This window comes from Diabrotica undecimpunctata, chromosome 1, assembly GCF_040954645.1.
Source record: "Diabrotica undecimpunctata isolate CICGRU chromosome 1, icDiaUnde3, whole genome shotgun sequence".
In the NCBI taxonomy this organism is placed as follows: domain Eukaryota; kingdom Metazoa; phylum Arthropoda; class Insecta; order Coleoptera; family Chrysomelidae; genus Diabrotica; species Diabrotica undecimpunctata.
Genome location: NC_092803.1, coordinates 11588528 through 11614076, shown reverse-complemented (window position 1 = coordinate 11614076; position 25549 = coordinate 11588528). Strand labels below are relative to the sequence as shown.

Genomic DNA, 25549 nt, shown 5'->3' with positions numbered 1-25549 from the left:
CCATTGAACCGTCCGCCGTAGTGTAGTAAAGAGATCTGGGGGCTCAGGAAAACTTGATTTTTACCAAGTAACAAAAACAATATTTGTTTATATTATTATATTATATTAATTTATTAATGTTTTGTATTTTGAGAACGATTTCCGAAGGAGAAATCGAAACGTTAAATAAACTTATTTTATAGTAAAATGATGGCGTATTCCCAATAAAAATAATAAACTGCAATAAGATGCCACAATAAAATAGCTTCAGAACAATATATAAAGTTAATTCATATTTGTTATTTTGGACATAAAAAGATTTTTATATGCATTTAATGTCTTAATCCTAAAGAAAACAACGAAAAAAACACATGCGGAGATCACTGTTTCAATGTGTATGCGCTAAAAGCTTAAATCTTTCAGAAATCAATTTTTCTAATTCGTTTTGTACAATACATCAGTATAATATACATATTATATCAAAGACATTAACCTTTTCATTGCGACATTTTCAGAGGCAAAGATACATGCCTAGCCACTCTGTCTTCTAGCCTGTCTGCTGACCCTATGCCACACTTAAAATAGATCGATCTTTCGCGAGTGGTCCGTTAGACAAACTTTTATACAGAAATTTTATAACAATACTCGCCAAAGAATCTTGTCATTACCATGAAATACAAGCTTTGCTAACCTACATATTATGGGCTCACATCAGTAACTCTTTCATCTTTAGTTTTTAGTTTGGTTTAGAATTTATGTTGACACTTATGACAATTGTCAGTAGTCAGATAATTTCTGTTGTAATCCCTTAAAAGTTAGAAAATCGTATATCCCTAAATAGAATCCCTGAATAGGGGGCTCCATTCGGTTATGCTCTTTATCCATCTGCTGGGGCTAGTTCTTCTTATATGTCCATACCAGTTTAGTCTTTTTTGTTCTATATATGTTAACATGTCTGTTTCTATTGATGTTCTTTGCTTTATTTCGTCATTACTTCTCCTATCCATTCTTGTTACTCTGCAGCATCTTTGTTGCTACTATCTTACTGCTGTTTTTCTTTTTTATGATCCAATTTTCAGCCCATATGTCAAAATACTTCGCACTGTTTTATAAATCTGTGTTTTTGTCTTCATATTTAGGTGTCTATCCCACCATACTGAGTTAAGTTGTCGGATTGCTGTTCTTGTTTGACCTAATCTTTGTGTAATTTCTTCCTCTGTTGTTGCCTTTTTCGTGATTATAAACCCCAAGTATTTGAATTATCCTTTCATTTGATTGTTACGTTGTCATCAATCTGTAGATCTTCTATGTCTTCTTCACTTGTAGATAGGTACTTTGTTTGCGCGAGGTTAATATCTAGGCCAGCCTTGATATATTCTTCTTGTAGTTTCTTCATCATGTAGCTGAGGTCGTCTTGGTCTTGTGCAATCACTACTTGATCGTCTGCAAAGTTTAATATATATTCGTTCCGTACCGGTACTCCCATGCCTTCGCATTTTCTTTTCCATGTAGTCAAGGCTTTCTCTAAGTATATTTTGAATAGGGTTGGAGATGTGGAACAACCCTGCAGGAGCCCTTTTGTTGTGGTGAAGTCTCCTATGATTCTTTTTAACATTTTAATGGACACTTTATTTCCTTTGTACATTGCCTCCCATAGTTCTGACTCTGATCCTCCCCGATTTTGCCTTTTATCGCTTGCTCTATCTTTTCTCGCAGTATCTTCCCATATAATCTTCCTATTGATGATATTACGCTTATTCCTCTGTAGTTTTCGCATCGTTTCGCATTCGTCATATATGCATCCGTCCATTCCTTTGGGAGCTGTTCTCCATTTATGGCTGTCTGAAATATCCATTGTATCATCCGGTGTAATTTTTTTGATCCGTATATTATAAGCTCAGGTGAGATGCCTCCAGGTCCCGGTGCTTTCTTATTTTTGATTGCTTTTATGGCCGTTCTCATTACCCTATCTGTTATTTCTATTTCTTGTTGTGGGGATCTGCTTCGTCTTCGCCTGTTTTCTTTTCCAATGAATTGTGGTCTTTGTTCTGTTAACAGTCCTTGTAATAATCCTTCCATTCTTTGTCCTGTATATTTCCGAATTTACTTTCCATTACTCCAAAGTTCTTGTACCTCCTATGTATGTTTCAATATTTAAGCAGGTTCTTTCCCATTCTTCATTCTTTTTTTGTGTTGCTTTTTTTCTTCAATTATACTTTTTGTTGGTTCATTTATTTCATAATAATGCTGTTTATTTGTTATATGTTCTTTTTCTCCAAGGGCTTCTAATGCTGCTTGTTTTATACTCGACTTTATTTGCTCGTATATTTCTTTGATGTTGCCGTATCTAAATTCTATTAATTTTTGGTCTAGACGTTGTTGGTATAGTTCTCTTATTGATTGTTCTTGGAATAGTTCTATATTGTATTGTTTTTCTCTTATAGTATTCAAAGGTTCTTCTGTAGAGGGGGTCTTGTTATGTTTCCAATTAATGACCATTTTTGCTGTCAGTAGTTTATGGTCCGTTCCACATTCTGCTCCTCTTCTGACTCGCATATCTTTGATCTTTATTGTGGTATCTTGTTTGATTATTATGTTTTATATTGTTATTATTAGAAAATCGTAACAGTAGATATTGCCAGGTCGGACAGTTACCTGAATTTCAAATTGTGAATATTTTTACACATATCTTTTGCAATAATTTGGAAGATCGAAAGCACTGAATAGAGCAACTATGTACAGACTTATTTAAACTGCAAAAATCAATTTTTATTATTTTGCTTCCTATTTTGCCAACTGCAAGATAGGAAATACTCAACAAATATTACGTTTCCCCATTTAGAACTGAAAGGAAATTATGCTTTCTATTAAGACGAAAAAATATAAGAGACGTATAAGAAATGGGTCCAAATAATCAACAAGGTGGACAAGATGAACAAAAAAAGATGGTTTTATGTTAAACAAAAAGGACCAAATCAAGATAATAGATCGCCATCTGTCTAACATCAAAAATATTGCCAATTTCGATGGGCGGTCGATGGGTTTAACTATCTCAGATCCGTCATTACAAAAAAAAGTATAACGAGCAAGGACAACTTTGGACAAGGAGCAAATTTATAATGAACTAAAGAGAGAGGAAAACAAATACATCGAAGAAAGAAATGAATTTGGAAAACAGGTTATGGAAGGGCTCAACACTCAAAGAAACAGAACAAAACTAGAAAGTTGTAAAAGATCTTAAAAAACACAAGGCCAGCTAGGGCAGTAGTACCATTGATGATGACGATAGAAGCTTTGTTTGGAAAAAACTCGGACAAAATTGCACACATAGCAGACAATACAATTATCATTACAATTGTCCCTTATAAAATAATTGGGAACTCGTCTTCAACCTTTCGTGACACGTTATCATTAATGCAATTAATAAATGTAATTACAAAAATTGTTTCTGGAATAGTTGGCATGTATAGATTTTTGTGTACTTTTCAATAACAGCTAACAATAAAAAAACATGCTGGTGGTGGTCACAGTGGATAAAATCAATGGTGATGTCATTACCGAGAAAAATGTCCTCATCTTCGTGGACGGCTTGCGCTGTGATGGCTGCCATTCCACGAACTAACGTTAGCAGTGAGCAGTACGGACTCGGATTTCCCGAGAGAAAGACACTATTCAAATGTAAACCTATGGGAGCTCTGTGGAACTCTCCACACAACATCCCAGTGAACAAAATTCGTCCCTACCTGAAACAAAAAAGTAACCGTTAATATAATTGAATTATACATTTATTCAATTATTTATTATGTTAATTAAACAAGACACCTCGCGTTTTTAACAGCTGGCAACCCTAATTTGTGACCATTTTTTCTCAGGCAACCTTATATCATCATATTATTAATAAATTAGCTTTAATTTGATATAAAAAACGTGCATATACGTCATAAGCAGCGTATTTTATTTAAAAAATAAATAAACAAAATAAAATTTTTGTTCAAAACTAATTGTTACCCTTAACTGAATTAAATTACTCTCCTATTCTTAAATGTATGTAAAAATGTAAGTTTGAACGTTATGAACGTAGTGATCTTGCAGTGGTATCTCGTACTATTATTAGTCTTGTATCATCAAAAAGACGAATCGTTAAGCTGAGGGCTAAATCTTAATAGATCGTAGCGTGGAAACTGCTCCACCAGGTACAAAATTCTGTCAGATACGTTAGTCATCCTGTAGACAATTCAGAGTTCTAATATCGAGAATATTATAATACTGTAACAAAGATCGGTATATTTTATACTGCTTGAATGCTGGGTTTATCGTTTTGTGGCATTTTAAAATCGTAGAATATACTACTACTGTCCTTTTAAAAGGCAATCGATCCATTTCCCTTAAATTGATAACTTAAACTTATCGTTAATAGATGGCGCCTGTGGGGTTTACTGTCAAACATATCGCTCAAGCCAGCTGAGAAATGACGTGGAGGTTATTTTCGACAATCAAGATCAGAGTGCAGAAGAGTCGGATTCCGAAGACGACGACGTACCTCTTGCCACACTACGCAAAGAAGAAACAAAACCTTGTGGTAACCCTATTATTCTCGAAACACTAGGATCTGCACAATGGCTTATAGGTGATCTGTACCAGCATCCTAAAGATGTTAACTGGAGACCAGAAATTGGACATAAACAAAATCGCACGTCATTACAGCTCTTCAGGCTATTTTGTGCAAATACCAGCCTCATACAAAAACTTGGGTCTTGGTTCGTCGGTTGTTTTGCCTTATGCAGATGTGCTTCAATCACGCTGGTGAAAAACGAGATTCCACCTTTTTTTGATAACTTCTTCTCATCCATGCATCTACTAAATGAGTTAAAAACTAGAGGTCTTTTCGGTACAGGTACAATAAGGGATAATAGAATGCTAAGATGCCCCCTATTGGCTCTAACAGCTATGAAAAAAAGGAAAGGGGAACTTACGATTACATATTAGATAAAAACACAGGAATTGTGGTTTGTCGCTGGTACGACAATAGTGTCGTTACAATTGCATCTAACTTTTGTTCAGTAAAACCACATCTCCTACCGTCAAACGGTTTTCCCATAAGGGGAAGAGACACATCTTGTTTCTCAACCAAATATGATAAAGCAATACAATTCTTTTATGGGTGGCGTAGACCGCTCTATAAGAGGGAAATATTGGTACTTTCCGCTAATAGTACATGGAATTGACATGGCTACTCAAAACGCATGACAATTGGACCGAAAAGACGGAGGAAACCTTGATCAGCTTGAATTTAGAAGGCAAATAGCTTGCAACCTCTGGAAACCGACAAAAAAGATACCAAACGCGGGGCAAAAAGATGGAATCCCAAGACGGTTTACATTTAAGATATGATGGTATGAACCATTTAATTGTTTATCAAGAAAAACAATCTCGTTGCGGACTTTGCAAGAAAAAGGTTCAATTTTGGTGCGCAAAATGTAAAATACCATTATACCGTAAACAATGTTTTAAGGATTTCCATACTTTGTAATTATTTTTGTATTAATAAAGTTTTACTTTATAATATATACTGTTTTTTAGTGCTGTCCTTTTAAAAGAATATGACATATTTTGACAGCTAATGCAAAAATTATTTTAGTATTTTTTGTCGTTAAATAAGAAACTTTTCCTTATATTTCCTTTAAGTAAAGGTAAAATTAAAAAAAAAATAGTTTCAGTAATATGTGGGTTTAAAGCTTTGCCCAATAATGCGTATCTACCAAAAGGATGAAATTGTGATATTAATATTAAGAAAATGGCCTAAGAGCTACAAGACATCCAAGTAAAGAATCCATGTCAGAATTGGAGGCGGATAAAGAAGCTACATCGCCATCAGCGTTTGTTCCCCAAAAGTTAGTATGTATACTGAATACCAGGATAAAGCTAGGTTTTTAGTCCAGTCGTCAAAGTTGACCCCTAAAAATCATACGAACAAGCTGAATTTTGCAGAGAATATTAATTTTGGGATCCCAAAAAAGGTGCAAACAGTTTAATACTTTTACCACCGGACTACCCTGAAAAACCCCCCTCGTAGGGGGATAAAAATTTCATAATATGTTATAATATGGGGGATAATTTCAAACAAATATGTTTATAAGCAGTTTTTCAATGTTCAATAAAATTTGTATCAGCACGACGGTAAAAATTCGACAACTTTTGATTCAAGTGGTCTTTTCCGTCTTCAAAACGGTCTTTTTAAAAGGTACCTTTGGAAGTGACAACCCATAAGTCGTGTTTCGCATTACCGAACAAGAAAATAAACGATCAAATAGCGAAATTTTCTTTTGTCCTCCATTCTGGTTTTACACATGCTTTCCAGCTCTAATGGAAATAAAAGTTATAAAAAAATAATAGAAGGATAGGTGACAGAAACCATGTTCAGGGGTATATAAAATCATTTATGATCGATGCCCAAAAGTATATATAAGTCAGACACGTAGAAGTTTCAAAAAACGGATAAATGAACATAAAGCTAGTTCTATCACACATATGTCAAGTATTTAATTACAGAACATAATAAATTCAATTATAACTCCTAGATAAACAACACATAACACATAAGATATTGTAAGATCACTTTTGTGTCTCTCTAAAATAAAAACTCTTAGTTATACAAATTGCGAAAACATGGTTAAAAATTATCATTCTTCTGAGTGAGCGAAGGAAAGCAAAAAGTATATTTTGTGGAAATTAAAAGCAATATTTTGTATTAAAGAATTAAACAAGGTGTGTGTGAGATATCGAAATTTTGTATTCGTTTGAAAGTCCTCTCGATGCCATCTCTGGGTGGTGCGCATTCAAAATGTCCAATTTTAGATGACTTTGTCGTATAAAGCAGACTAAATTTTAGCGATGGCATGGGTTATATTGGCTTTGAGGGCCACTGGGTTTGTGGCTTATTAGCATAGACCAGCGACTTAAAAAAACTCCACAAGAAACAGTCTAATAGTGTCAAATCGTACGATCTCGATGGTCAGCTCAGATTACCTCCACTTGACATGGTCATGGCATTAAAATGCTCGTGCAGAACGCCCAATGTAGCATGAGCTGTGTGAAATGTTGAAACCACATGTCGTTGGTGTCCGTATAAGACAAATCAGGCTAAAAGTTAGTCATCATCACCCTATAACGTTGCCTTTGATGATGATGGGACTTGGTCAAGGTCGTTCTTAAAGAAATATGAACCGATGACGTTGCCAGCCGAAAATCCATACCAAACGATGATCTTTTCGGGATACGTTGGACGCTTTTAAAACTGATCTGGATTGATATCGTCCCAAGTTCAATAATCCTGTTTCTTGATGTACCCAGTCATCCAAAAATGGGTATAATCGCTAAATATCATTGTTCGATAAAAATTATGGTCGTTTACCTTCAGCTCTTGGGTCAGTTCAATTTCGTACGGGTGCAAACCCAAATCACAACACAAAATTCGTCAAGTTGTGGTCTGTGAAAGACTGAGTTATTATCAGCGACATGAAATCGACTGCCTCTGATTCTCCTGCAAACTCTCACGGACATCAGCAATATTTTCGGTTGATCTTGCGTTTCGTCAACGGTATTGGTTGATTGTTTACTCAACCAGTGGACTCAAATTATTTATCCACCACTTCGGGACGCGCGCGCGCAATGTTGCCCGAATCAAACACCCATTTGAATAAAATAATTTTATTAGTTGCACGTGTTGTTGTATGCTATATCCATCCATGTGATTTGGCAAACAGACTAGATAAATTACAGGTAATTTGAAATAAGTATGGCCGCTGCCAATTGTCAAAGTTCGGAATTCCCTATTGGAAGACTCTGTATTGAATGTAATTTGTCATTAAGTAACCACCAATTTCATAAATATTACAAATAAATTACACAGGTGTATTTATAACAAAAATTGAATTTTGAACATGAATGTTTGTGAAATAAAAAGTCTAAAAAGGAAAATTACAGTGTAATAAACATTTATTACCTGTTAAAAAGCGTAATTGCGCTGTCGGAATTTATGTTTGAACCCTTTTCAAAGCATAATTGTCGAAACACAGCATTTTATGTCGACCATAAAGGACTACATTGTACCTACTTGTGACATGATTTTAAATAATGACAAATCGATCTTCCCACGACGTATGGATGAGCTATATATTGATTACGAAAAATAATGTCATGAACAAAAGGTTATTACAAAAGGTTTCATGCACATCATAATAAAATACATACTTTCCAATGACATCATATATAAGGGAACAAAAAGTTATATAATTTAATCTAATTGAAAATATAATAACTTAGATGGGATTGGATGGCCTTTAGATAATACTCATTGACAATGAGTTGGTAAATAAATCGAAGGAAAACAAGCGAAAATGTTGAAATAGTAGAGTTATAGAGATACAGGAAATCATAGACTGCTGTATTACTGGATCATTACGTCAGTGTCCGGAGACAATAATTTTTTAAGTTCGTGGAAAAACCAAGGCATAGACACGAATGCATACTATTAATAGATACGAATTAAATTTGAATTTTAATTTTAATTAGGATAGTAATTAGGGTGTTGTATCCGCTCACTTTCTCGCTGAAAAAAAAATAGGGACTGACTTTCTTTTCATCGTAAGTCATTCAATTTTTGAGTTAGAGACTTTTTTAAATAGGTCTTCATTTGACTTTGAATCTCCAAAATTTAGCCTTCGACGAAGAAGAGCTAACCTATGATAAGGTATAGTTCGGTTAATATTAGTCTTAAAGAAAACTAACACAAAACCATTTTGGTTATTGTTTCAATAGGTCTTAATCTCGAATTGCGGTCTCGAATGGTCATAATCATTTCTGAGAATTTAGTGTCTACAATTTCGAAACTAAACTATAAAAGTATACTGTATCCAGAAATTTAGTGTCTCATTATAAAATTTATTTTAATAACAGCTGTAAAACTGAATAATCCCTTGTAAATACTCTATTGTTGTATAATTATCACAGCTAACCAAGCTGCCAGGACCGGCATATAGCCAAGTCAACTGTAGGTAGGTACATATAATCAGATCAAATATTCTCATTCAAGCGTAATGTCAAAAAACTCTCTTTATAAACATATAAATTTCCCATAATTATTGTATTCTTTTATTAATCATTATTTTAAGTCTCATCGAAGAAAATGCGCCCAAAATTATGAAGATCTTAATTTAGTTAAATTGACTGGCCGTGGAAATTAATAAGTTTTGGGAAAACGGGTAATATCTCAAACAGCTCAAATAACGAAGTCTTACATGAAACGGCAACTTTGACTAAAAAGCCATTATCCACAGTCAGAAAAATTGTAAGTAATCCTATTATACCAAGATTAACAAGACGGGATAACAGTATTTCTCGGAAGCTCGATCGTGCAGATCTTATCCGTCGCAAAGTGTATGCCTTGTATGAAGAACAAATTGTACCCACACTAGATATATTAGTTGACAGGCTTCATGTCGACAAAACTAAAATTAAGTACGGTAGAACAACTGTTTGGAAGTGTTTGCAACGTATAGGGTTTAAATATAAAAAAGTAGATAAAAGACAAGTACTTATGGAATCCTATCGTTTACGGATATGGCGAACGGAATATTTAAACAAAATTAAACAGAATCGACCTATTATTTATTTAGATGAAACGTTGTTTGATACTCACTATACGACATCTAAAGGTTGGGTAGATAATAGTCAATCTTGTTCAATAAAAGCGCCTTCTAATAAAGGAAAAAGAACAACAATATTCCATGCTGGATCAGTCGATGAATAGGTTCCAAATGCCTTATATCTATCAGCTAAAAACATCAGTGATTCATGTCTCGATTACCATAACAACACAACTTCAGATATATTTGAAGACTGGTTTAAAAATAAGTTAATACCCAACATCCCCCCTAATAGTGTTATAGTTATGGAGAATGCAACATATCATAGCAGGCAATTAAATAAAATTCCCAGTTTACTTATATGAGAAAGATATTTATTTTCACATAAATAATACTAAGAAGCATTTATTTGACATTTTAAAAAGTTTCGCATTGAAAAAAGAATACTTTTGTGATAATTATGCTGAAAATATGGGTCATACGATATTAAGACTTCTGCCATATTACTGTGTATTTAACCCAATCGAACATAATGTGGCATCAACTTAAGTCAAGAGTTCGAAGCAATAATACTTCGCCACATTTAAATGCATCTGTCCTGCATCTAATTGAAAGGGAAGTACTCAAATGGAAAATGCAGTCTCACATATCATGACAGCTGAGAATTCATATTTTCCTACACATTATATACAATCATACATAATTTAATAGACGACAGTGATAGTGACACAGATTTGACATAATATCTATGTGATATAATATTTATACTCGTTTTGTGTGTGTTTTGTGTTTTATTGGCACTGGTTTTCACAACCAACTGGCCAGTCAATTTCAATAATTTTTTTAGACTATAACTTATCACTAACGTGATAATGGAGTAATGTGTAATGTCTGTGTTGAGTAAATGTCTTGTTACTTTAGTAAGGTCGACTTCATTGTCTTTACAAAGAGACGCTAATTGTATCCGAACGTCTGCGGTCCCTCCAGTGTGTACCGATTTACTCGTTTTAAAAGGTTCATATTTATTCATGTTGACTTGTTATGTTTAAGTGTCCCGTTTCATGTCTGAAAAAGTTGGCAAAAAATGGAAAATTTCTTTATTAATAATTTCGTGAAAAATATTATTCTTCATTAAAGGTTATACATCACATAGAAATCATTAATCAATAATCTTATAAAATATTAAGTGGTAGATAGGGAAAATCAAAATTATTATGAATAACTGTTCTGATGAGACTTATTAAGTCGAAATACGTATCAACAGATACATAGACGCTTTGTGCGTGAAATCAAATCTTTACTGTCTTTTTCATTTTATTCGGATCTACTCTGTATGAGTACAAGAAACAAATTCGTTAAGGATTTCTGCTTAGTTGATAGACATGTCATGGAATGCAAATTTTAGATTCCCCATGTCTCTATTAACATCTTTATCATCGTCTGTTATACCTTGCAATTTTTAGAAGGTTCAGATTAAAGCAGAAATCTGAATTTGTTTCGAAACTATTTTACCGATTTTTCTATCAGATGTCGCTATTGCGTCCATAACGAAGCCATTTTATTGTTGCTTCTTAAGACAGAAAAGATTTATTTTTCACGTTGAGAACGCCTATGAATAACTGTTCTGATGAGACTTATTAAGTCGAAATACGTATCAACAGATACATAGACGCTTTGTGCGTGAAATCAAATCTTTACTGTCTTTTTCATTCAAAATTATTAATTAATACTGAAGAGGAAAGATATTTTAAATTTAGATATGCAAGAAAATGTAATTTTAAAATGTTTGTAGGTATTAAAAATTATGTCAAGTTTAGATTCATGGCCTTCTAATAATTAAATAATACATTTAAAGTAAAAAGTAAATAAAAAAAACACTTTTGCATTTGTTGATTTTGTATATTGAATAAAGTAAATTAGAAATGAAATTAAAAATTAATGCACCTACTGACACATCATTAAAAGGCCATGAAACTAAATTTAAATATAATTTTTAATTCCTACAACCAAATTAAAATGACATTTTGTTCTGCACCTAAATTTAAAAGCACTTCACTTTTAAGCATAAATCAATATTTTTGATTTTCGCTGTATACCACTTAAAATTTTATAAATTTAATTATTGATTATTGATTTCTATGCAATGCAGAAATTTTTATGAAGAATAGTTTTTTTCACGAAACTAATAATAAAGAAATTTCCCATTTGTTGCCAACTTTTTCAGACATACTTTATATCTTACTAACAATTGTAAAACTTCTTCGTTTACATGGAATATAAAATATAATCATATTCAGCTATAGTATGTATATACCTACATTAATTCATTTTAATTTTCACTTCACTATTTTATTATTTCACTTGCAATTTGTTTAACATAACAAAAATTGTTTATTACTTTCAAATTTGGAAGAATCGACACAGAAAAATATAATAATTAATTAATTCTAATACTCCATCAGTTTATGTATTTTTTCCCTTAATTATCTAGATATTTATTTAAATTAAATATATAATGTAAATGCCAAATGAAATATATAATTCGTTAAGCCGGCCCTTTTTACTATTTACCTGAAGAGGCAAATCTTTTTATGGCTTTGACTTTATCAGCGGGATACTTTTAAATTCTGCATAAGTCAGTTCTTATAATTGTGAATGAACTTTAATGCATAAATTAACAAAAATATATCGATCAATCGGATACACCTATTAGCGTGAAAGGATAAAAGATAAAACTCTGTTCATGATAGTGGTAGTAAAACAATACAACATGCATTTTCGTTTAAAATAGTAGACAAAAAGTACATATTTGAATAAAGTTCAAATCGAATCAATTAGTATTCCTTGGAAATAGTGGAAGAACGTTTTTTTCAATAACAAACGTAAATACAAAAGAACTTCATCTACATAAAATTATGTTGGTCCTTTGTGCAGAGTTTGTAAGTAGATTAACGAATTAGAATGCAGCAGAATGTTCTTGCTCTACAACAATCGCTTCTATTAAGCAAATAATTGAGAAGGTCTGGCAAAAGTTCCAACCTTGTAGCGACATTAAAAACTAGAAAATTACCTCTCAGTATCTTCACGGGAACTAGAAGGATCCGAAGCAATTTCGCGAAAACACAACCCGTTTCCGAAACGGTCGTTAATCCAATTTTCAATGAACAATGAAAACAACACCGAATCGTCTAATTTCGACGGAGGAAAAAATTCCGTTGGCAATTCCCAGAACTGCTATTAGCGATATTGCTAGCGTCTTTCGGCGTCGGGAAACCGTCTGGAGCGACGCGTTACTGGCCCCCGAAAGATGGACGTGGTTACTCGACGGTCGGTATTCCGGAACGCCGATGCCCGGTAGAGGCGGGGTCTTTCGTTGGGGGAATTCGAGGTCATCGGTAAGTTCTGTGAGTCTGCCAAGTGGGGTTTTAGTTTGTAGTTTACGGGGGGAATTTCTGTATCAAGAACGTATTTGATGGCAAACGGGGATGAAACCTCTGAAATTGGAAATCCCAACGAGAAAAAGTAGATGCAAACAATTGGATTACACTATACATTTTGATAATAAAGACAAAATACGAGTGAATTGAATATGTACCCACGAACATCAGCTGCAAATGTCTTGTAACGTTATCAAAACATGTTTGTTATTTTTCTTTAAATAATAATGTTTATTTACTTCTCATTATACAATATAAAACAATTTTACAATTAATAGTTCAATATAATAGAATAACAAATTAATTCTAAGTTAAATATTTTGTACAAACAAATAGTTGTTAGCAAATAAACAAAGAAGAAATTCGCTGATGAACCAGAGGTTGTGCTCAGGGATTACACTCATTTATACTATTCAAATATTTGTTCTACAGTACCATCAGGTTAGAAAATCTCCTGGCGCAGACCAGATCACCGCAGAATTTTTAAAAGAGACTGGAGATATTGGAATAAATGTTATGCATATGATCTGCAAAAAGATTTGGGAAACCGGAGAGTGGCAGAACGACTGGACAACATCCACTTTTATCCCTATATTCAAAAAAGGAACTCCGCTAGATTGCAGCAACTACAGAACGGTAACCCTAATATCCCATGCGAGCAAGGTTCTACTTCATGTAATACATGAAAGACTAAAAGCCTTTCTATTGCCTCAGATATCAGAAGAACAAGCGGGATTTGAAAATCGAAATAATCGAAAAAACTCGTGAATTCAATACTCCTATGCTTATGTGGTTTGTGGATTACACAAAGGCCTTCGATAAAGTCAAATGGCAGCAGCTATGGTCCATACTAGCGGAAATGGAAACACCCCACCACTTAATTCAACTAATTAGAAGTCTATATGAAAATAATAAGTGCACAGTAAAAACAGATGAAATGCATGAACACATAAAAACCTGCCTGATTTCAGCGGCCTTAGAAGCTCTTGGAGAAGACGACCAAAGAAACACCCATCAGAATATCAAATTGAGGGAAGACACATTGAAATGAATAAAAGAAAAGAAAAAACTACACATAAAATACCTAAACACCAAAAAACAGGAAGACTTAGACCTATATAGAGCGAAAAACAGAGAGGTAAAGAAAAGAGTAACAAATGAAAAGAACGAACGATGGGAACAAGCATGCACAGAGATAGAACGACATATCGGAGGAACGAGAAATTCAGAATCATGGCGAATATTAAAAGCACTTCAACGAAATAAGACAGAGAAAACCCAGATCGGCAAAATTAGTGAAAACGAGTGACAAGAATACTACGTAGAACTACTTACAGAAAACCGTCCCCAATTTCAGGAAGAGAATATAGAACATGCAAGAAATGGGGCATACGACCAGATAGAAATAAGCCTGGCAGGAGTTAAGAGAGCAATCAAGACATTGAAGAACAAAAAAGCCAAAGGACCCGGAGGAATACCAAACGAACTAATTAAAAACGGAACGGAAAAGTTATTCCGCATGCTACATAGAATGTTCGAAAGAGGACTAAATGGAGAAGAAATACCTGCGGAATGGACACAAGCATACATCACATCCATACATAAGAAAGGAAACAGGAAAAAATGTGAAAACTATAGAGGAATTAGTATAATATCGTCGGTAGGTAGACTTTACGGGAAAATTATTAAAGAAAAACTAGAAACTGAAATAATAGCAAAAATTGGAGAAGACCAAGCAGGGTTCACAGTAGGAAAATCATGCCTAGATCATACGTACACATTAGAACAACTGATAGAGAAGAAAATGGCAAAAGGTAGACCGGTCCATCTGGCCTTTGTTGATCTAAAGAAAGCATATGACTCAATACCTAGAGTCAAATTATGGGAAGCAATGAATGATCTCGGAATCCGACAAACACAAATAAAAGCTATAGAAAGCTAATAGAAAGCCTATGAATAACTGTTCTGATGAGCTTTATTAAAGCGAAATACGTATCAACAGATACATAGACTATTTTTGCGTGAAAGGAAATCTTGACTGTCTTTAATTTTACTAATAAAAGCAATTAAAGCACTATATAAAGAAAACAAAGTAGCTATTAAATGTGGAAATAAAGCCTACAATCCATTTAAGACGACAAAAGGACTTCTACAAGGCTGTGCTACGTCCCCTACTCTGTTTAAAATATTCTTGGAAAAGACACTCAAACCATGGAGGAAAAAGTGCGAAGGAATGGGCATACCAGTAAGAGACGAATAACTATACACCTTAAGTTTTGCCGACGATCAAGTAGTCATCGCACAAGATGAAGAAGATCTCAGCTTTATACTCAGAAAACTAGAAGAAGAATATAAAAACAACGGAATGGAAATAAACTTAGAGAAAACCGAATACCTAACAACAGAAAACAAGGATATGAGAAACCTAGAGATAGACGAGGGAAGACAAATAAATGGAACAGATAAATTCAAGTATTTAGGAACCATAATATCGAACCAGAGAACAACAGAAGAAGATATAAACAACAGACTGAGATAAACAAGAAACTGTATAAGACAACTAAACTCAGTGTTGTGGGATAAGAACATTACGATAAAGACAAAAAAGAGAATATATAACACCCTGACATATGGGTCCGAAAACTGGAGAATAAACAAGAGAAATAGAGGTAGAATAAGAGCAGTAGAAATGGAGTTCCTGAGGAGAAGCTGTAGACTTACAAAAAGAGACAGCATTGAAAACGCAGAGATTAAGCGGAGAATGGGAGTGCAATCAGACATAATCGACTATATAGAGGAGAAGAGACTATCCTGGTACGGCCACGTCAGAAGAGCGGACAGAGGACGCTGGATAAACAAAATCACAGAATGGAGCCCGATTGGAAGAAGAAAGAGAGGAAGACCCCGAAGGTCATTCAGAGATGAAATCGACGAGGCTATGGAGAAAAGAACCCTGCGAGATGGAGACTGGAATGACAGGGAAAATTGGAGAAAACGGTTGAGTGAAGGAAGACAGTGAAAACTGTGGAAATCCTTAGTAGTAGTAGTAGTAAAAATAAACAACACCCATTCCGATCATTTATCGGCATATCTAAGACGTGATACTATCAATGAATAGTATATTATATCAACGAATAGTATATTATATCAATAAATAGTATATTATCTTTACATAAGAAAAATTAAGCATATTGCTGAAATATCTAAATCTGTATAGTAACGTTCTTAGGGTTTACATACCATATCAATATGTACATCCCACTTCAAGTGACAATCAATATAAACTTATATATTAATACAATATTTTATAAGGGCCTGCGTAGCGCAAGCGGTAGGATGCTTGCCTCGCACGCCGGTGGTCCGGAGTTCGAATCCTACCGCCGGCAAGAACAACTAGACATTTTTAATATAGGCCCCAGGTCGACTCAGCCTGAATAAAATGAGTACTTTGGGTAAAACCAGGGGTAATAATAGGCGGTTGAAGCGTAGCACTGGCCATGTTACCTTCCTTGTATACCGTAGGCCCTAGATATAGCAGACTACCCTGCTATACTCCCAAAGCCGCGAAGCGGTATAAAACGGGAGACTACTATATATACAATATTTTATATATTTTTTCCTATTTATTTTAATGTACGCGTTATTATAGCTTATCTTTGATTCCAAGAAGTCGGGTAAATTATTTTGTATATTGAGAATGGTATGAAATAGGTTTTAAGAGTAGTAACTGTCAGTAATTTCCTATTTAGCCATTCTAGAACCTTTATAGTTTCTGTTTCTGCTAAAGTTTTAAGTTTATTCCAAGAATCACTAATTTAAAGTCTGACAGTATGGTCAGCAAAACAAATTACCTATCTTTCCATGTATTTGCATTGCTGCTAGATCATTTATTTATATTGAAAACAGTAAAGGACCCAAAACAGTACCTTGAAGCTCACCATACTCAATCATTTTTTCAGCACCTACTTTATTATTAATTTTGACAATTTGCGATCTATTTTTTAAATAACTTTGAAATAGTAAGTACAATAATGCCTCTTAATCCAAGATCATCCAAAGCACCTAACAACTGCTGATAACTAACAGTGTCAAATGCCTTAGCTAGATCCAAAAATATCGCTAAAGTAGGAGAGCCATTACCCAGCAGCTTATATAAATAATCAGTAGCGGAAGTTATAGCATCTGAAGTGGAATATCCCTTCTTAAAACCAAATTGGTTTGGAAACAGCAGGTCTCGAAAGGTTATCTATGCCAGGAGATTTTTTTTATTTTATGGAATGAATAATACTCTGAACTTTTGATATCGTTACGGGTTTTACAAAATACGTACTATGAAATGTAGTGTTTGGAGAATCAGGAGAAGAGGATATTTTAATATTTTTAGCAAGCGGACACCCTACATTAGAAAAATAATCATTAAAAATATTGCTAACATTCTGACTATCAGTGATTACCTCATTATTTTGATTTAAAACAATTTATTTTTGTAAATTGTAAAATAAATAAAATAAAAGCACTTAAAATAAATAGTCATTTTATTTGCTAACTTTACGTTTTGTTTTCTTTTTCTTCTAAAATTAGTTGGCGCTCTACCTTCTGTCTACTAAATATTCTGTCTAAATACTTCAATTTTAATTTGCACTTGTTTCGATTCTATTCGCGTATTTAGACCCCTTATCTTTTCCATAGACATATATAGAATGTCTGTGACCTACTCCAAGCGACAAAATATATTTGTTAGTTGGCAACTCTGACCTGTCATGTCAGTTTTCGCTTCGATGGAATTGAAATACTTTTTATAATAATCTTTTATCTACTTAAAGACGTGTTTTAGTCCAAAATTCATTTAGATTATTTAAATCTACATTGGAGTACGTTGATAATTTTTATATTTAATATTTCACCAATAACCAGTGTCTTTTTAATAATTTCTTATACACTTTTTTTGACATAACTTATTTTAGGAATAATTATATTCATCTAGTCCTGGCCAGTTGATATATTTAAACTTCTATAAAAACTTATGCTGTTGTGTTAACACAAGGTTTATTTTAGTTTTTTGGCTTTATATAAATTTTTGTTCACTTTTTGGGTGAGATGTTTCAAACTATGTGGTACCACAAGGATTAATAAGTACTATAATAGTATAATATATAATAATTCATATTATGAATAACTCAACAGCTGTCTGAAATTACATGCATGTCATACATGTACACATCCAGCCCCATTCAAACCAGTATCTGAAGCCAACAACCACACCAACTACGTTCAAGAAGCTGTCCAACTAAAGGAAGCCAACAGTGTGTGCAACAATATTGTCATAAGTATCATTTTCAAATTTTTGTACGGCTTTAGGCACGATTTGCTTTGTTTTTTTATTAATATTAAAATTTAATTTTATTCTTAATGCACAATAAATGTGATTAGTTAATGCCTTCTTTTACTGTGTTGCTATAGGAACACGGACGGGTGTTCCTGTAGCAACACAGTAACTACGGGAAGGAGAGAGCCTCACGTTACAGAAGCAACGTACCATCCCCAAATGGTGTCGGCGTCATAGGGGCAATGTATTGGGTTACGGTCATATACTTAAAGGCCAGGAAGACCAGAGTCACGCTTTTGCGAGAGAGGGGTGATACGAATGCACTTCATGTATGAAGGTATTCCTTAATCGGCGGGTGTCTAGTAAGAATGCCTGTTATGATTCTGAACTGAATCCTATTTGTTTTAAGAACTCTTTTAGACCTATTCGCGCATGTCCTTAAAATATACATTTTGCAATGTGCTTGACCAAGTATACTTTCAAATTCGTATTTAGGTCTTTTTCAATTGGGGTATAACAATGGGAAATAGAAAGCCAGTCAAGAAGTCTTTTTCCAGTCGCTGTGCTCTTTGGCACTCCTACAGCCGGCTCTGGACCGAAGTAATTTGTAGCTAATCCTCTTCTGGTAAATTAATCAACTCTTTGATACATTCCTCGATGACCTGGCACCCATTAACAAACAGTTTGACTGTCTGTTATGTTCTTCTAGTCTATCGAGTACTCCTTGTCATTCCCACATTAGCCTAACGTCTTAATAATAATTGCTTCTAAGCTATTATATATCTCTAATACAAAGTACGGTGGTCTAAGTGATGAACATTTCCTGATGGGAAAAATCTTGTTCAAACAAAGCCAAAGGTTGATAAGTGATTATTAGACCCTGCTCTATCGAAAAAAAAAACGGTTGAGACTTATGCTAATTTTAACAGTTGTAAAGAAGTACATGTTGCCAAACACTCTTTTCACCCAAATTTCGGAAGTTATCTGAAAAAACCCGCCAAAAGTTCATAAATGATAATTTTAAATTGAAGTTACGTAACAAGCAGAGAAGCTGAAGATACCAGAAGGCAGGTTATTCACATTTTAATGAACATCTGACAATAAGAAAACTGTTCAAAATGAGAGTCGCCTTAACTCAAAGTTGGTCAAAAACAACATTTTTTGTAACTGTTTCAGCGCGATAAACATGAGCTTTTATTTCCACATATGACTACAGATAAAATGTGGATTCACCACTTCATCTCAAAGTCAAATCGGCAGTCAGATGAGTGAAGAGCAGAAACTGAAAGCTATCCATTTATGAAATCGATTAGCTTGAGGAAGATTTGCGAAACTTATAAGAAAATGGTCACAAATGAAAAAGAAAAAGTACTCTTTGATCGGGATAAAGCAACAAATATGACACTTTGAATATGATACTTTGAAATGTTTTCGAGTCCACTGTATTCTTTAAATATGAACCACGGCGATTCTTGTCTGTTTTTGTACTTGAAAACAATGCTTTAGAGAAATTTAGATCAAATTATGAGGTTACTAAGATAACTGTGGAGTATTTTGAGCATAATAATTAATCGATCTACAAAATGGCATCGAATTGTTAGCGAAGCGTTGGAATATATTATATACACTATAATTCCTTGACTTTGTTAATTTTTGTCCAAAAAATTATTGTATTAGCTTACAATTAACGATTATTACTCTATTGTAATAACTGATGTTACTATTTTGTATTACTATTGTGTATTATTTGATTTATTACATCACTGTTTCTTTGCAGATCTTCTTCTTGTGTTATCGTATTGTTAATTGTTGTAACCTCTTTCCTCCCTGTTGTGTATTTAATGAATCGAGTTACTCATACTTTTTCTTTCTTGGTTGCAATAATAAAATTGGACTTATCTTCACTACGGACTACTGTGATACGAGATGTTTAGACGTCATGGCGCGTATATGCTAATTTGATATTCAATTATTTATTTCTGTTCCTATACGAAGGATTAATGACAATTTTAGCGTAATTAGCATTAGCAATTAATGAGGCAAATCTGTAAGAATATTAAATAACGGCGAGTACCACTTAGTAGTAAAAAAAACACCTCGTAGATACGCTACTGAATAAATACCGAGCTTCCGATTATTTCGCCGGTCGGAGAAGTATGGTAAGTCAACCCGAAAATACGTCACTTCCCGCATCTTTCCATAAATGTGTTTTTTTGGAACAAATATTTAGTTTTCTTTACGGTCTTGGCAAAGATAAACGCTGAATATTTCTCTTCATTCATAACAGTTAGTTTTTAAGAGAAATTCATTTTTACCTTACAGTTCGATGTTTAGCTTGCAGTTATTTCAAAGTAAACTATCATCCTCTTTTACTTGATCGGTACGTTTCTTTTCCATTGATGACTTGACTGGGGAATATCCATCACTCCGTTATCTTGTTCAGACATTGTGCAACTCTAATCAATTGTTTCATTGTCACGATTTACTTAACAAAAGTTGTTAAAATGGAACCCTTTAAGATCTGCGTGATGATCTCCTTTCCAATAATTGTTTGTTGTACTTCACGTTTCTGCGAAAAGGCTGCCTATGCATAATCGTGCTCTCTTGTGGATCGTTTTGTAGTTATTCTTTGGCCTATCTTTTCGGTAAGCACTTTTATCAGTTTAAATGGATTGCTTATCAAAACGTCCTTCTGTAACTATTTTTAATCAGCATTATACTGTTTATTTTTTCAACTTACCCTAATTTCGTAAGTTTTTTTGTTTTTATAACTTCTAGTTCGTAATAACGTAATTATTAAATTGAAAGGAAAATTCTATAAGACCGGTTTAAGGTCATAACAAGAAGAATACGGGCAAGACGAACATCATTTGAAGTCGCAAGACGGAAAGCAGACAAGATATGTAGAAATAAAAAAAAGAGCCTATGAAAATGGACAAATAGAAAAAATTAAACAAAATTTCAAAAACAACGAAATTAGAGGGGCTTACGAATACGTAAAAAAGATAAAAAGTAGGTATAAACCTTGTAGTGACCAACAGAAAGTCACAGAAACCTGTAAGCATTATTTCAGACCCTACTTGGTACACAAGTAGACATGAAAGATAAAATGGGTACGAACTACGTAGAAGAGAATGAAGTAGAGAATTGAGTAGAAGCTTCAACCATAGAGGAAGTTCTCGAAGCTATTAAGACCCAGAAAAACAATAAAACCCCGGGAGTTGACGAAATACCAGCAGAATTGTATAAGGTAGGTGTCGACCTACCTAGCAAGTCACATCCAGCATAGCATAGATGCTATGGCAATGAAGCATGGGTCCTGAAAGAAACATCGAAAAGCAAACTCGACAAATTCGAAAGGAAACTACTGAGGAGAATACTAGCACCTGTGAGGGAAAACGCAATCTTCAGAAGTCGATACAACAACGAGCTTTATCAACTTTATAAGGAAGTATCACTGTCAGACTTCATTAGAATACAAAGATTGCAATGGACCGGATATGTGATAAGAATGGGAGAGGATAGGATACCAAAAAGAGCACTGAATGTTAGAATGCAGGGAAAGAGACCGGTTGGAAAGCCAAGAAAGCGCTGGGAAGACACAGTAAACAGCGACGCACAAGCTCTTTTAGGAGTCCGTGTATGGAGAAGATCAGCCACAGACAAGCAAGGGTGGAGGGAAAAAATAAAGGAGGCTAAGGCTCAATTTAGACTGTAGTGCCGTAGAAGAAGAAGAAGAAGGTTTAAGATCAGCTTGAAATTCAGTTTTTCATACGCGCAAAGGCCATAAAACAATAATTGGTAAATTGTTTCCGTCAGAAGAGAAGGTGCTTTGGTAAGCTGCCTCTAAAGTGGGAAAATATGTACACACACACCTTTCCCATTCCTGGGTTTAAGTTTGTGCATACCTGCTCATGTCTGGCGATGGCAATATCCTTAAAATCGCGATAGCGATGTTTATGAATTCAAACAGAGAGACCGACAAAGCATAGTGCACTCGAGAAAGAGTGCCTTACATACCGATACTTTATTCGTAGCCTCTATGGCTTGGAAGGTTAGCACACTCATTTCGATGTAAGGTAAGTAGTTTATGGAACATATATTGAGGAAAGTCGTCAACGAATGTGATGAAGAAATCACTATATGAGGCAGAAAAATCGGTAACCTGCGATACGCAGATGACACATTTATACTGGCAGCGAATGAAGTCGAATGACAACCATCACCGAACGGCTAATCCGCAACAGCTAAATTAATAAAAATATTGAAAGACTAAAAAATAACAAGGAATACTAAGCTCAGGTTGGTCAATCGACAATGGACTCGATAGGAGTAAGATCGAAGACTTCGAAATGTGGGTCTACAGAAGAATTCTACGCGTGTCCTGGACAGAACACCTGATAACTTTGGAAGAGCTTAGTATAAAAGAAGGCTATTAAAAAAAAATAAACCAATCATACTTAATTTACTTTGTCCAAGTAACCACAAGATCGGGGACTATGGAACTATTGGTAGTAGAAGAAAAGGTAAACAGCCGAAGGCCGACAGGAAGATCCAACACGCTGGGCAGACCAAATGAAGACTCTGGTGGGAAAATCCCTACATGCAACAGTCCATCTGGCACAGGATCGCAAAGAAGACAGAAAGCTAACAATATTTAGAGTATAACCACACCCTGACAAGGGCTCAAAGAATGATGAGAAAGAGTTTATGGTTAAAGCCAGGCGCTAGCTAGAAAAATATAAATGTCAGTACTTATAAACCCCAAAAAGGGATCTGTTACTCTAAATTGGAATTCACTTGTGTAATGAGGCTATCGGTGGATGAGTAGTACGATAAGAGATGGGGACTTAATAAGACGCTGGACAACCATAATATATTATAGTATATCTGGGATTATGGAACTAGATTGATAGTTTGTTTTTGAAATAATTCAAGAATTCAATCCCTTCATTAGAATTTTAATAACATTTATCCAAATTCTAAGAAACTTCACTTTCGTAATGCCGCAGTATTTTCGTCTATTACCACAAAAACGTACAAAATATATATAACAGGCAGTCTAGCCTCAAATCTTGTAGTAAAAGTATCAACTAATTTGATTCTTTCTCTATCCTTCTCTCCCTATATCTCTCGCTCTGTTTTCTCTTTCTGAAAATCCGGAAACACATAGTGTAGTGCCTATAAAAGAAGTTTATACATCATATTGACTTTTGTTTACGATTCTGGCAATATAAATAGCGACTCTAGCCGCCGACCGACTGACGGCAGACATTCCCCACCTCTATTCTCCAGTTTTCGTTCCGGAGTGCAGATCAATGGCAGCAACGGGTAATGGAAAGGCGCCTGGAAGTCTGGATTCGATTATGCTCTTCGCTGAGTCACGCGATATTTGCCTTTAAATATAAATGTTATTTTCCTCGAAGACGATAAAAAGCGGAGTATGTGACGGTGGAGAGAATGGGGTGTTAATATACGAGGGACGGCTTCCAGACCTGAATTAGTTGTTTGTTTATCTAGTTCTGTAATTCGGGAAAAACAATTCAATTGTTTTTTAAGTACATAGTTACATAATTTAGAGATATATGTAATTGTGTCTGTTATTTTTATTAAACGTAGACTATGTAATAGGAATTATAGGGTCTATATGTAATAAAAGTTACGGACGTAGTTATGCAAGAAGGAACCAATTACCAAAATACAAAATTTGATATTATCGCTTATATGGCATAAGGAAGGTTCAAACTTTGTTCAGCAAAAAAGAATCAGAGGCTTAAGCATCTGTATTTTGTGTGATAATAGTTTAAATCAACTACCATTTACTATGGTTTTGAGATTTGCATTCAAGATCCAACCGCATAAAGTCAGTCATGTGTTTTGCAAGAGGGAACCAACTCCATCTGTGTTAACTAAAATGAATCAAAGGAGCCATGTTGTATTTTACAAAAGAAGAACCAATGTTGTTGACTTGTTGCCTGTGCTTGTTTCTGTAGCAGTTTTCCGTGTATTGATATCTGATTCTTTTAGTTAGGGTTAATACAATTTATTTTAAAATCATAACATTTTTCTCATTAGGGATGTATTCACGATCACGAGGCAAAATGATGGTAGATATGTGCAACGAACCACAGGAGAATAAAGCACCGTATTTTGAGGAAGGATTCCTGTTAACGAATCTAAAGTTACACGTCATACGGGTAATGATAATACCAAAAGATTATTCAGTAGAAAATATTATTTGGCTGAAAAGTATGTAGAATTTTTTATTGTACAAAGCTTGCGAATTTCCACTAATCGTATAGACACTTCTTCTTCTTCTTCTTCGTCTAGCCATTCACGTCCACATCTGAACATAAGCCTCTTCAAGTCTTCCTTTCCATTGTTTTTTATTGTACGCTACTTGTAGCCAATTTTTCCCGGCAGTCCTTTTCAAATCATCTGTCCATCTCATAGGAGGTCTGCCTCTGGGTCTTTTGTGTTGGTATGGTCTCCAAGTTAAAATTGATCTGTGCCATTTGTTTAGATCGCTCCTAGCTACATGTCCAGCGTATTCCCATTTCAACTTTAATGATTTTTGCACCACATCGGTGACTTTGGTTTTCTGTCTTATCCATGTGTTTGTTTTCTTGTCCTTAAGTGATATACCTAGCATTGCTCTTTCCATCGCGTGTTGAGTGACTCTAAGTATATTCATATTCTTTTTTGTGATTGTCCATGTTTGTGCCGCATAAGTTAATATCGGAATAATGCATGCATCAAAAACTTTAGATCTAAGATGTAATTGAATTTGTTGATTTCTGAGTACATAGTTCAGTTTACCGAATGCTGTCCAAGCTAACTTTCTTCTTCTTTTTATTTCTTGAGTTTGAATTTCCCTATTTAGTATTATTTTTTGTCCTAAGTATATATATTCTTCAACTTTTTCTATAACTTTATCGTTTATTATTGTCACGGTGTCTTCGGAGTGCATGACTTTTGTTTTGTTTAAATTCATTTTCAGTCCTATTTTAGAAGATTCGGTATGTAGTTCTAAAAGCATGGTTTGCATTTCTTGTAGGTCAGTAGCTATCAGGATTATGTCATCTGCAAATCGTAGATTACTGAGGTAGCGGCCATTGATGTTTATTCCCTTATATTTCCAATTTAGGTTTTTAAAAACGTCC

General features: G+C 34.3%; 1 protein-coding gene across 4 annotated transcripts in view; it reads right to left on the bottom strand.

Moving 5' to 3' along the window:
- Nucleotides 1-25549, bottom strand: part of LOC140444668 (protein Fe65 homolog) — a 110231-nt gene that overhangs the window by 53766 nt on the left and 30916 nt on the right. For 3 of the 4 annotated variants that reach the window (XM_072536430.1, XM_072536438.1, XM_072536433.1), the window contains exon 2: nucleotides 3538-3722. The exons of the other annotated variant lie outside the window; for it this stretch is intronic. In XM_072536430.1, the coding sequence (XP_072392531.1) occupies nucleotides 3538-3697 (160 nt within the window). In that variant the 5' untranslated portion in view covers nucleotides 3698-3722. The remainder of the gene's footprint in view (nucleotides 1-3537; nucleotides 3723-25549) is intronic. 4 annotated transcript variants of the gene reach the window in all.